Source organism: Strix uralensis, unplaced genomic scaffold (genome assembly GCF_047716275.1).
Source record: "Strix uralensis isolate ZFMK-TIS-50842 unplaced genomic scaffold, bStrUra1 scaffold_131, whole genome shotgun sequence".
Taxonomy (NCBI): Eukaryota; Metazoa; Chordata; class Aves; order Strigiformes; family Strigidae; genus Strix; species Strix uralensis.
In genome coordinates, this window is record NW_027436770.1 from 158599 (window position 1) to 171292 (window position 12694).

General features: G+C 53.0%; 1 protein-coding gene across 4 annotated transcripts in view; it reads left to right on the forward strand.

Annotated features, from left to right (window-relative positions):
• Positions 1–9720, forward strand: part of LRFN3 (leucine rich repeat and fibronectin type III domain containing 3) — a 42335-nt gene extending 32615 nt beyond the window's left edge. For 3 of the 4 annotated variants that reach the window (XM_074857386.1, XM_074857387.1, XM_074857388.1), the window contains exons 2-3: positions 2642–4036; positions 9011–9720. In XM_074857386.1, the coding sequence (XP_074713487.1) occupies positions 2661–4036; positions 9011–9521 (1887 nt within the window). In that variant the 5' untranslated portion in view covers positions 2642–2660 and the 3' untranslated portion in view covers positions 9522–9720. The remainder of the gene's footprint in view (positions 1–2641; positions 4037–9010) is intronic. The other variant, XM_074857389.1, reaches the window with a different exon arrangement.
• The last annotated feature ends 2974 nt before the right edge of the window (positions 9721–12694 follow it).

Here is a 12694-nt window from a genome sequence, read left to right on the forward strand (position 1 = left end):
ACCTTCATCGTTGGCTCCAGAAGTCATTAATTTTAGCGCCGTGGTTTCACATTAGTAACGTTTAATTATTTTTTAACAGAATAACGGTTTAAGCGGGGTGGTTTTATACTGGTTTCTTACAGCCCAGATGGCAGTTGATGCATTAGAATGGCATTAATATTTGCTAATGACAAAACAAGGGAATTGCAATATTGCACAGCAGCCTGGGTTGGGATAATTGCGCCTCCGTTAATCATCTGAAGCGAGCAGGAGTGAAAAGACGGAGCTGAGAGAGGCAAGAAGGGTTCGGAGCACAGGGTGGAGCGACAGCAGAAATGGGTTTCTTAAAAAAAGCAAATATTTGAAAGATAAAGCTCGTAGTGGAATATATTAAATATTATACAAGCTGTTGAGAAAACCTGATTGGGGAGTAAGACATTGCCAAGACAATGCTTATTAGAAAAAATAAGTGTAAAGTGAACCAGCTTTGTGCAAACTCTTCTGTGGGATTTATTTCCCTCACTCAGTTCTTAACAGAAAATTTATCATTTTCTACGTGGAACTGACACTCTCAAATATAAAGAGTGACGTTCAGAATTGGAATTTGAAGCCCTAAAAATCAGCCAGGCAGCGGCCGGGGCGTGCGGAGCTGCGGCTGAAACGGGAGGGCGGCGGATTCTCAGGGTGTCACGGCGGGGGGGAAGGCGCCTGGCGGGGCTCGGGGCTCTGTCCAGGCCCCTCGGCCCGGAAGGGGGGACCCACAGCCCTTCTGGACAACCGCTTCGTGGAGGTTTTTTTAACTCGTACCCAGCTTGAACCTTAATTGTATTAATTCCTGCCCCTTGTCTTCTGATCTCCCGCCCCGAGCCGCGGGGACGAGTCTGGCTCCATCTCCCCAGTAAACTCCTTGGAGGTACCAGAAGGTTCCTACCACGGCGTCCACCAAACCCTTCTCTGTCCTCTCAGCCTCTCGTGCTGTCTGGGCTCTCACCACGCAGAGGCTTTGCTTGATTGCTTCGTCTCTTTTTCATTTATTTTTTCCCAAAATATTGGTCAGAATTGCCTACAACTAAAGATTAACCTCCGGTAAGTGAAGCGTTGGTGAAGAGGTTTGGACCCTCACGCTCTCTGGATTGAAGCAATAATCCTGTGGAAGCGATGGGTTGATTTTAATAACTATTTTTCCCCTCTGTGGAGCTTTCAATTTGATCTCACCAAACTCATTTCCAGGCTCTGCAACTGCGATACCGTAATTCTGCATCTTATAGATCTGTAAAGGAGCTTTAGCCCATGGAAACCGTTAAAGTAAAACAAACCAACGGGGGGGGGCGGGGAAAAAAAAACAAACACAAACAAACGTAGTGTAAGAATCTGGTGACTTACAGCGACTTTGGCAGTCTCTTACAGAGAGCTGACTCAGCAGATCATGCCGCTGTCCCCAACTTCGTGCTAAACCAAGGACCGTGCCTTGCGTTGCGCCGCTCGTCCTCGAAGGCGCGACTTGATTATTTTTACACCGCTACATGAAGGAATTGTCACTTTACCCAGCTGCGATAACGCCTCCCGCGTGCTGGAGCTTAGGGGTGAGGTAGAGCTGCAGAAAGACCAGCACCCCTCTTTGGGAGCAGCTGGAGTTCGGAATTGGGTGTGAAACACCTAGTTTTGAGTTTTAGCCTTCGTGGTTCTCTGAGTCACCGCACTCAGCGCTTGGCAATTTCCCAGCCAGCTGGAGGTAAAGTAGAAATTAAAATAACCTCCCCTTGGTGGAGCAGGCGAGCGCTTCGGGTACAGTGGGAAATAACCTGGCAGGCACGAGATTTCAGAGACAATTTCATTGACCAAACCCATGTGCAATTATGGAATTTATTTCTCTGAAGCTGCTACGTGTGCTGCACGGGGAAAAAAAAATATATATCTGCTTCTCTGATTGAACACAGCCTTGCTTTTCAGAAAGGCCTTGGAAGGTATTTCTCCTCCTTATTTGCTGCAAAAGTTTCAGCAAGTCCTTAAACGGCATGTCCTTAAAACATGCGTTTCTGCGAAGAGCTCGCGGCTCGGTGCGGGTAGGATTGAGGAGGGGAGGAGAGGAGCTCGAGGGGTAAGACAGAGACGTGGTTGGACTTTGTCATGGCCAAAAAGCGAGGGGAGCGTAATCACAAAGTAACGGAGGACACGGTAGGCAGGTTGAAACGCGGTTCTAGCCCCAGCAAACAGTTGGATGTGTGTAGAGAAAGTCACGCAGACGGGACTTTGAACCTAAAAAAAAATCTTGTATCTTCATGTGTTTCTTCCCCTGGCGTCCCTCTCGCCCAGTATCAGCCTCGGGTCTTGCTTTGTCTGAGCGGTGGAAGCCCAACTGCAGGTGGGGAAGAGCCGCGGGGAGGGGGGTGACGCTGCGGCGCGTCCCAGAGCCCCGGCAGGGACGGGCTGTTGCTCACGGTCGGTCTCAGCGCCGCTGGCGGGGGGAGACGGGGCCGAGGCGACCCGGGAGCGCTCAGCCCCGAGAACAGCCGAGTTCACGGTAGCTGGTGGCTTTGGGCTTGTTGGAAGGCGCCTCCAGTTTGCACAGGTGGACAACTTCAGTGTAAACCTATTTCTGATGCCCAATTAAAACACATTTACATGGATTTCTCCTTTTTTTTTTTTTTTTTTTTCTCTTTAGGTCTGTTATTTTTCTTACGATGGAAAGGCTGGTTGTCTATCTACTGGTTATTAGCACAGCCGTGAAGGCCATGATGTGTCCCAAAAGATGCATGTGCCAAAACCTGTCTCCATCCTTCACAATTCTCTGTACGAAGACGGGGCTCCTCTTCGTGCCCCCCAGTATTGACAGGAGAACGGCAGAACTAAGGTTAATGGATAACTTTATCACTACACTTAGGAGAAAAGATTTTGCAAATATGACCAATCTAATTCATTTGACGCTGTCGAGGAATACAATCAGTCAAATCATGCCTTATGCATTTTTTGATCTTAAAGGCCTTCACGCCTTGCACTTGGATAGCAACAGACTGACTTACATCAACGAAGATCATTTCAAGGGTTTGATTAACCTTCGGCATTTAATACTCAGTAACAATCAGTTAAACTATATCTCTCCTGGGTCGTTGGATGACTTTATTGAAACAATCGAAGACCTGGATCTGTCCTACAACAATCTCGTTAACGTTCCTTGGGAAACGATTGCCAAACTTTCTAATGTCAATACGGTCAGTCTGGATCATAATCTCATTGAGTTTGTGCCAGAGGGAATCTTCTCAAACCTCCACAAACTCGCCCGCCTAGACATGACCTCCAACAAGCTGAAAAAGATCCCTCCCGATCCTTTGTTTTCCAGAATACCGGTGTACGCCAAGTCCAAGGGGTCTCCGCTGTCATCCCTGGTGCTCAGCTTCGGGGGGAACCCTCTGCACTGCAACTGCGAACTCGTGTGGCTGAGGCGTCTCACCCGGGAGGACGACCTGGAGACCTGCGCCTCTCCGCCAGAGCTGATGGGCAAATACTTCTGGTCTATTAAAGAGGAGGAGTTTGTCTGCGAGCCGCCGATGATAACGCACCGAACCCCGAAGCTGGTGGTGACAGAAGGCCAGAGCGTCTCTCTGAAGTGCAAGGCCGTCGGCGACCCCGACCCCTACGTCCGCTGGATCTCGCCCGACGGGAAGCTGGTCTCCAACACCTCCAGGACGGTTTCTTACGAGAACGGAACTCTGGATATTTTGGTTACTTCTCTGAGCGACAAGGGCACGTTCACCTGCATTGCGTCAAACGCCGCGGGAGAGTCGACGGCTCCGGTCGAGCTCCTGGTGAGCCCGTACCCCAACCTGGCCAACAGCACCAACTGCGACAAAGACGCGGAGCCCGGCCCCTCGGATATTCTCATCTCGGCCAAGTCGAGCTTCCCAAACGAGACCAAGGCTCAGCAGGAGAAGGCGGTTGTGGTTGCTGAGCTGACGTCGTCCTCCGCTCTCATCCAGTGGCCTTCCCAGCACCACCTCCCCGGGATGCGCATGTACCAGATCCAGTACAACAGCTCCGCCGACGACATCCTGGTGTACAGGTAACGCCGCCGGCGCGGCCCCGCTCCCGCCGCCGCGCCGCAGGGAGGGGAGGGGAGGAGGAAGGGCAGCGCCGCTCGACGTTGGCCGCGCAGCCAGAGCCGTGGCGCGGGCAGCGGCTGCGAGCGAGGACGAGGAGACAGGAGCTGCCTCCGACTTCGCTCGTTAAACTCCCGTTGTTGAGGAGTTGCACTGTTAAAACTAATAATACATCTGCTGCTGCGCTGCCTCTTGAGGATCTCGAAACTCTTTACAGACATAATTAAGTTTCATAGTCCAGTTTAATGGACCAAGTGGAGCTGATGAGCAATATCTTAGTTGTTAACATTTAAGGAAATTGAGATGGAGATTTTAGTTACCTTTTATGCTGATTAAGTGTAGTTATTTTACTTAAAAATATGGGGAAGAGAGGAAAAAAAAATATTGAGATGCCCAAAGCAACGTTCTGCTTTGTACCGTGTCCTGCCAGACCTGCAGCCCGGGCCAGTCACTGCGCGCGCCCTTTCCTCCCCGGCGTAGCGACACGGGGACAGAATTCCCTGCTGGGAACTGGGCACTGCACGGGACGTTTTAGCTTCTGTATTTTAGGTGGATTACGCGTTTGTCCGATGGAGTTTATTTGGTAAAAATCGGGAATGACTCTTCGGCGTTGTCAGTGGACAGCGTGCGGCTCAGGGTTACGGCCACTCCCCTGCGCAGCGGCTGGGCAAGGTTCTGATGATTTGCTTTTCTGTTTATAAGCTTTAGTTTGTGCTTGGCTGGAGGGGGGTAGAAGGACACTTCAAGCGGGACCCAGCATTTGATCCGGATTTAACGTTTCACAGTTGTGCGCTTCCCAAGGATGTAACTTCTCTTAACCCCGAGTGACAATGGTTTTCCTAATGTTACGCCACTGGTTGCACTGGAGGAGCCAGTGGAGGGTGAATGATGTGGAAGAGCTTCAGGAATAAACCGGAGAGTTTGGGTTCAAACACACCGCTTTAGGAAGCAGCCCCCGAGGAAAGGAGTGTAGGACAGCCGTGCGCTGGGATTTCTTATCTCCAGCCTTTAAAGGGTGGCTGCAGAGAGGATGGAGACGCCATTCCTGCAGGGAGTCACATGGAAAAGACAAGGGGTGGTGGGTGCAAGTTACTCCTGGGGAGATTCCGACTGGACACGAGAGGAAAATTCTTCCCAAGGAGAACGATCAGCCACTGGAATAATCTCGCCAGGGAGGTGGGGGGTTCCCCAACGTTGGACAGTTTTAAGGTTCAGCTGGACAGCTGGGCTTGTCTAGACCGGGCTTTTGCCAAGAAAGGCTGGACCAGCTGGTCCCTGAGGTCCCTTCCAACCTGGGGTTCTGAGATTCTGTGAAATACCCACCACTGCAAGCAAATTCTGGTAAAAAAAAAAAAACAACCCGAAACTGTGTATGAAAATTGTGTTAAGTCCCTGAAAAAGAAATGTCACTTGGGATTTTCAGAAGTCTCATGTGAAAGTGCCCATCCCCAGAGTCTCTCAGAGGAAGGATGCCATCCATCCTCCCGTTGCCATGGCTACGAGCTCGAAAGGAAGCAGGAGGACACGGTGAGGGTAAGCAAGGGTCTCCTGGAGGGGGTGGGAGGATGCCGTGTTGGGAGCTGCCAGGGCTGGTGAGGAGCTGGCTGGAAGATGAAGTCTCATTTAATTGTCAGCTGTGAGAACATTTGTGACATCGCTGTTTGGAAGAACTGCAAAGTCGCGAAATTAAGGGAAATGTGAGGCAGAGATGTCTCAATAGCTGTGACTGGGGTTTCTGAAGGGATTTATTGAGTTCTCCCACTAGAAAGTAAAGCGAAGGAAGCGAAGTGAGAAGCAGCCGGAGCTGGTAGGTGCATCCCAGTAGTACCAGTGGGATTTGTTTAATGGGATTTTTCCTCCTCGGCCGTAACAGCTGGTCAGCCGCCGTGGCAGCCTCCACACACCCGCAGCAATTCCTTCTCGCTGAGTTTTAAACTTCCCAAAGTATCGAAAAATGAGCGACTGGCGTGGCAGCTTGTTCATAAATCCGTAGAGTTAAACACCGCCGCGGCTGAACGGCCTCGTTCCTACAGAAGAAATGGGGAAGAACACAGGGTTTCCACGCCCCTTTCTCGGCGCGGATCCTGTTAACCGAGGGCTCGGGTGGGAAATAAAACCAGAAAACGCTCGATGCTTCAAATCACAGAGCAGCTCTTTCAAATAACGCGATGTAATAGACTGTGGTGTAACGGGCATCTCCGAGGTGAAAATCCGCGTGTTCTCGCTCCGTTCCCGCAGCGAACAATCATCGAATACAGACCCTGAAAGGAAGTTTTGTGCTCAAGCGAGAGGGCTGGTAATTGGGCAGCGACTCCGCCGCCTCGAGTCGTGCCGTAAACGCTGGCAGGTTGGAAGTCGAGCGCGTTGACGTGCACCAGAGAGCCCCGATGCGTTCGCTGGCGCTTTGCGTGGCCAAGGCCCCTCTCGGAGCCCGTGGTTCTGCTGAGGGGCATAAACATCCGCGTCAGGATCTGCCTCTGGACGGAGGAAGGTGCCAACGGACGCACGGCAGCATCAGTCCCACCAAAGGAGTTTTACAGAAGGCGGAAAGCTCCCCCCTGCCTGGAGCACGCTGCCTAGTTGGTGGCTTTGCTGCCTGGGAAAAGTACGAAGCGGTGCGGGATGCAGCAGAAACCTGTCAGTGGTACCACGGGAGGAGCAGTTGCTATGGCGACTTCGCTTTATCTCGAGAATTTAAGTCGCTCCTTTGGCTCCTTTATTTTTCTTCACCTCTCCGTTTCCTCCTCCGTCTGGGGAGGTCATTGTGAGCAAGTGCACGCTCACCTGTGCCCGTGAGTAAAGGCAGAGCGATGATATTCCTCCTAATTTTCCCTTTGGGCTGCGATCAGATTCTCCGCCATAACCCTGGATGCTCCGAATCCCCCGAGGGGAACGGCAGGTGCTCCCTGCTGGGCAGCCAATTAAAACAAAAAAAACCAAACATGATTCTGTATTTGCGAGCTGGGCTGGATGAACTTCGGTTTGCGCCCCAGAGGATCGAAGCAGCCGATCCCTGGTGCTTCCCAACAGCCTGATTGATGTCCTCGGCAATTAGGGGCTGGATCCCATCACATCAAAGGCAACAGTCTCCTAAGCACCGAGTTTAATCTTTCATAGCTGGTGATCATCTAACTTTAATTAGCTGCAACTGCGTGTTATAAATTAGAAGATGAGTGTTTAATAGTGATGCTTCTCTGTAGATAATTGAGAGAGTATATATTGTGTAAAACTGCTGATAACGTGTCCTTGCTTTCCCTGTTGGGAGGAAAACTCAGAAACGGAGCAGCAGTGGGGTTGTTCAAAGGGCAGAGCTGTCACTGGCGTCAGGGGGGGGCGTGTGCCAGGTCGATGTGGCATCTGCTGCGTGAAAAGCGCTCGGGATCAGCCACGCCGCGTCTGCTCCAAAATCCTTAAATTAGTTCCCCGCAGTGCGATGGAGAAGCCCCAGCTCCGTGCTGGCTTTCCAAGGGGGCCTGGAGGAGGTTGTGTCTCTCCTCGGCGGGCGCCGCAGGACTCCGCGTCTCCCTTCGGGGTGTCCCTGGCACCCCGGACCCCGCGGGGAGGGGCTGGGGTCCGCGGGCGTCTCCCAAGGGCGCCGCAGGCAGCGCAGGGGCGGCGGCTGTCGGCATCTTGGACAAACGACCCCGTTTGCGTCTCTGCGCCTCCTCATTCCTCAGAAAAAAGAGGATTTATCCCAACGGAAGCCCAGAAAAACGGTGACATCTGCAAGCACAGTGGATCACATGATTCGTCACTCCTTGGCTTTAATTTGGGTGGATTTTTTTTTCCCCCATCTTGCAGCGTAGCAGTTGTCACAGCAGTTGCCAGGCTTCCGCAGGGAGTTTCTCCTTGGAAACCTCTTCCTCAGGTTTCTGGGGAAGAGCCTCCCGTTCCCGCAGTCGGCCGGGATCGCCCTCGCGGCCACCGAGGTCGCTCCGTTCCCACGCTCTTTGCTGACGAGGCGCCTGTTCCTCCAGTAGCCTCACAGGGCGGGGAGGGGCTGAGGCTGCAGTTTAACAAATTTTATATAGTTTCCTCTCAAACCCTGTTTATAAACCCCCTCGGTAGCCCTATGGGCCAGCACGTGGCCAGATCCCGCGGAGGTTGTGAAGCCGCTGGGTAGAAGTTAAGGCTGGGGCGATGGTTACAAGTCGTGGTTTGGGAAATTCAGATCTCAGCGAAATTCTGAATTTCAGAAATTCAGTGAAAATATCTCCTCGGAGGGCAGCTGAACGCTGGGACGGGCCTGGAGGGTTTTCAAGTGTTGGCGAGGCGGGAGGGGTGTTGACCTGATCTGCTTGTGGTAGCACTGCGGGAAGCTGGGCTGGAGCTCTCCGGGGGTCTCCTCGGTGTTTCTGTGGATTTGTGGGTTTTTTCATAGTCACAGAAATTCAGTTCTAGACGGAGCAGAAGCAGCCCCGTGTTTGGGGAACCTTCTGGAGGTTTATAGATAGAGGAGGTTTATTATACCACTCCCCTGGCGGCGGGACACGGAGCCTCACGGAGCCGTTGGAAGGCGGAAATAAGGTCAATCTGTGGGCCAAAGGTTTGAATTGGCATTTTTTTCTCTTGATCTTCAAAATGTGCTTCCTGTGGACGCAGAATGACCAAAAATACATTTTAAAGTGTTTCGTTTTATCCTTTTCTGCCGTTTAAGTCCCTGACTACGCTGCTTGGGTTCCTTCACGGTTTTGGGAAGGCTGCCCCTGTTCCAGCCCGCGTAGGGCGCGTCGTGCCCTTTTAGGCCCAAACTGGAGATTTAAGAGAAAGCAGATCGAAGCACTAGATCGAGGTATCTTTGCCCGAAATCGCAGAAATCGGTGCCTCCATCCCCGCCCGAGGTCCCGCTCGGTCCGCCCGCGCCCTCGCAGCGGCGCTGAGAGTCGAGAGCTCTCCCCGTCGGCTCGGATGTTCACTGTGCTCATTTTCTCTTCCAGGATGATCCCAGCTGCTAGTAAATCCTTCTTCTTGACTGATCTGGTTGCAGGACGTGAGTACGACCTCTGTGTCCTCGCTGTCTATGACGACGGACCGACCTCTCTGACCGCAACCAGAGTGCTGGGGTGCGTGCAGTTCACAACCCAGGAGGAGTACAAACAGTGCCGGTCCCTCCACGCCCAGTTCCTCGGAGGCACCATGATCATCATCATTGGGGGTATCATTGTGGCTTCCGTTCTTGTTTTCATCTTCATCCTCCTCATGAAGTACAAAGTCTACAACAACCACCACAAAAACAAAACTACTAAAGTGAACAACGTCTGCTCCCAAACCAACGGGAGCCAGAGCGGCTCGATGGCTCGATCCACTTCGAAACTTGCAGAGAGGAGGGAGAGTTTGCACCAGGAGTGCTCGGGCTCTTCCAGCAAAGGAAAAACTGTCGTAGATTTGGATTGTGAGAAAGTGACTCCAACCAACACAACCTTTTTAACCACGGAGACGTTATCGTAACGGCCACGCGGCGGGACAGGACGCACCGAGGTGGTTTTGCTTGAAACATTTTAATGCGAGTGGTTGTATTTTAAGCTTCACTACTATTGTCTATTTTTAAGATCAGATGGTTTAAAAAATATTTTTTTAATCTGTATACAGTTCCTGCATTCTTAACTATTTTGTTTCAATATATTAAATATAAGTGTGTGATTTACAAGATTTTTTTACTGGTTCTTTTATAGCATACACCTCTGGGCAGCAGCACAGCTAAATTCTACTAGGTTTGTCTTTGGTGAAATGCACTATTTTTTTTTTTTCCTTTGGTCACCAACCAGCAGCAAAACTGTACTCTCAGGATCCTCAGCCTTCCCGCTCACGGCAGAGCTTGAACTCCTCATCTCGTCAAGGCACGATGTGGTACAGAAAGTTGTTAGCGTCTCAGTTATTTTTTTTGCCGTAGGTGTGTTGTCCACACACTGCTCACAAAAGAAGGAACATGAGCAGAGTTCCCTACAGGGGGGAAAAAAAAAAAAATAAAAAAAATAAAAAAAGGAGAAAGAAAATTGAAAGTACTTGAAGTACTTCAGCGTATTATCTCAATTTTTCAGTGGCACAGAAGCCCGAACGCGCAGGGTTTGCTTTGTGACAGCCGCCACCTGCTGAGCCGCCTCTCGCTCGCGGCCGTCGGATTTTCCTTTGTCGGGGCGGGAAGACGAGACCCGCGCTTTGTTCTCTCCAAATTGTAAAACTTCCCAACCCGCTTGAAATCCGACGCGTCTCACCGCGCGTGTTTTTGCCGCACTGAAAACCACGCCACAGTCGTCGTCCCCCCCCCCCCAAAAGCAAACTGGGGAAGGTCTTTTTTTTTTTTCTTCTTTTGCCGGTAAATCCGTGGCTGGAGGAGCCGCGGGGAAGGTGCCGCGTCCCGCGGTGACTCTACGCCACGGCGGCGGCGGCCCTGTCCCCACACTGATGCCTGATGTGGGACGTCCGTGGCTGACGGGGGGAATGACGTGAAGGTCTCCGGTTCGAGCAATTCGAACGCGTCGTGTCACCCCCTGGGATGGTCCTTTTGTGGCCCAAAGTTCAGGCTCTGAAACAGCTTTTCCAAAGGAGCCGGTGACCTCGACTAACGGCTCCCTCCGCCGCCCTCGCTGGTCGGTGGCTTTTTGCGTCGTTTTGATACTCGGCTTTGAAAGCGAAATGAGAGAAAACACAAATACCCTTTTTTTTTTTTTAATTTATTAAACCTCCAGAAACGGAACGTGAAAGCGACAGGCAGGAGAGGCTGGCGAGCCGAGCGACCGGCTTGTGTCTTCTACGGCGATTGTGCCACGACTTAAAGTATTTTTCCTAAGATTGTCCCTTCGAGAGGCTCTTCCTCCTGCTCGGATGTGACAGAACGGACCCAGAGAAGTCACCCGGCTGTTGAACTGTGCCGCGACGACGTTTGATATTTTAACACAGCTCGGTCGCACCAACCGCCGGAGCGCGGGGCGGTTCTTGCTGTCTGTGACGCGCGACCCCGCTGGGGCCTCGGGTCTGTTTTGGTCCTCAAACAGAAACGGAGGGAAAAGTCATTTGAAGGGATTCTGTGGTGGGGGAGATTCGTGACAGCGGGGTGACGCCACGCAGCCGCGCTCGGGTTGGTTTTTTTTTAAGAAAACTCCCCAAACCCGACGTGCAGCAGCGACGGGCTCTCCCGGCTCCTCCGCGCTGGGGTCCAAACCACCCGAACCCACCTGGAAACGCCCCCGGGACCCCCCCCGCCGCTGCCAAACTGCTTCACCTCTGGCCAGACGCTGGGATTGGAACACGATTCCCTTAATTACCGCGGCCTAATTGCGACGAGCGCCGGGGGTGGCGCAGCCCAGCCGTCCATTAAATCCGTCGTTTTCTGCCGGCCGCGGTTTCTGTCGCGCCTCTCGCGTTTGGCTCCCGGTTGTTAAATGTCGCTGAGCCACGGCGGGGGGGGCTCGGGGGCCGCGGCCGCATCCCGACGGAACACGGGCACCGTCAGCCCTTGGGCCAGGGGCCGAGACGGCGCGTTAGCCCCCACTGCGACGCCTCCGCTGAGGCCTAAAAATGTGGCGAGCGGCAGGAAGGTGCTTCTGGAGGGCTGACGGCTCAGAGAGGTCATGGAGGAGACGAAAAAAGGGGGGGAACTGCCCAGGAAGAGCGTCAGTCGAGGACAACGCGAGGTGAGCGGGGGGGCACCAGCGCAGCGACAAGCGCCATGGACGTGGGCGCCTCAGGACGGCGGGGACACGGCGGGGACACGGCGGGGACACGGCGGCTCTCGGCCTCCCCCCAGCGACTCCCTCATGGCAGCCGCCCACAGCCCCCCCGCCCCTTCCCACGTTCCCCCCGCGAGCGCAGGGCGGGAATTCCCACGCGTGTGCGCTCCTGGGGGGGGAGGGGGCGCGGCTGCTGCTCTGAGGATTTTTTCCAGGAAAACCCCAATTTCCCGCTTTCCCGGGCCAAGGAAGTTTCCTGTTTTAGTCATGGAAACGTTGCAACGAATCGTTTTCAGCATCGCGCGGTTTTCCGCTGCGTCTCCTCCGGCAGGAGGCTGGGGCGAAGGCAACTCCCACCCCGTGGGGAAGAGGGAACTTGGCTGGGTTCAAAGGGCAATAAAGAAGAAGAAAGAGGGAAAAGATGTAAAAAATTCTTCTGCGGAGAAAGCAACGGCCTCACCGAGGGGATCCCAAAAAAAGAGTGCGGTTGGCCTGGCCCCGCTGCCTCGAGGGTGGGACCTTGAGTAGTTGAACCTTGAGTGGTTGAACCCTCAGTGGTTGAACCTTGGAAGAAGGTTTAAACCTTCAGTGGTTGAACCTTGAGTGGTTGAACCTTGGGAGAACGTTTAAACCTTGAGTGGTTGAACCTTGAGTGGTTGAACCCTCAGTGGTTGAACCTTGGGAGAAGGTTTAAACCTCCAGTGGTTGAACCTTGGGAGAGGGTTGAACCTTCCGTGGTTGCACTTTAAAAATTTTAAGAGTTGAACTTCCAGTGGTTGAACCTTCAGCGGTTGAACCTTGGGACAGGGACATTCAGTGGTTGAACATTCGATGGTTGAACCTCAGGAGAAGGTTGAACCTTGGGTGGTTGAAGGGCAGCGAAGGCCCCCCAAGAGGATGGTCCCGCCCAGGCTGACCAGCGGTTCCCCGCCCCGGGGCGGGCAGGTCCCAGAA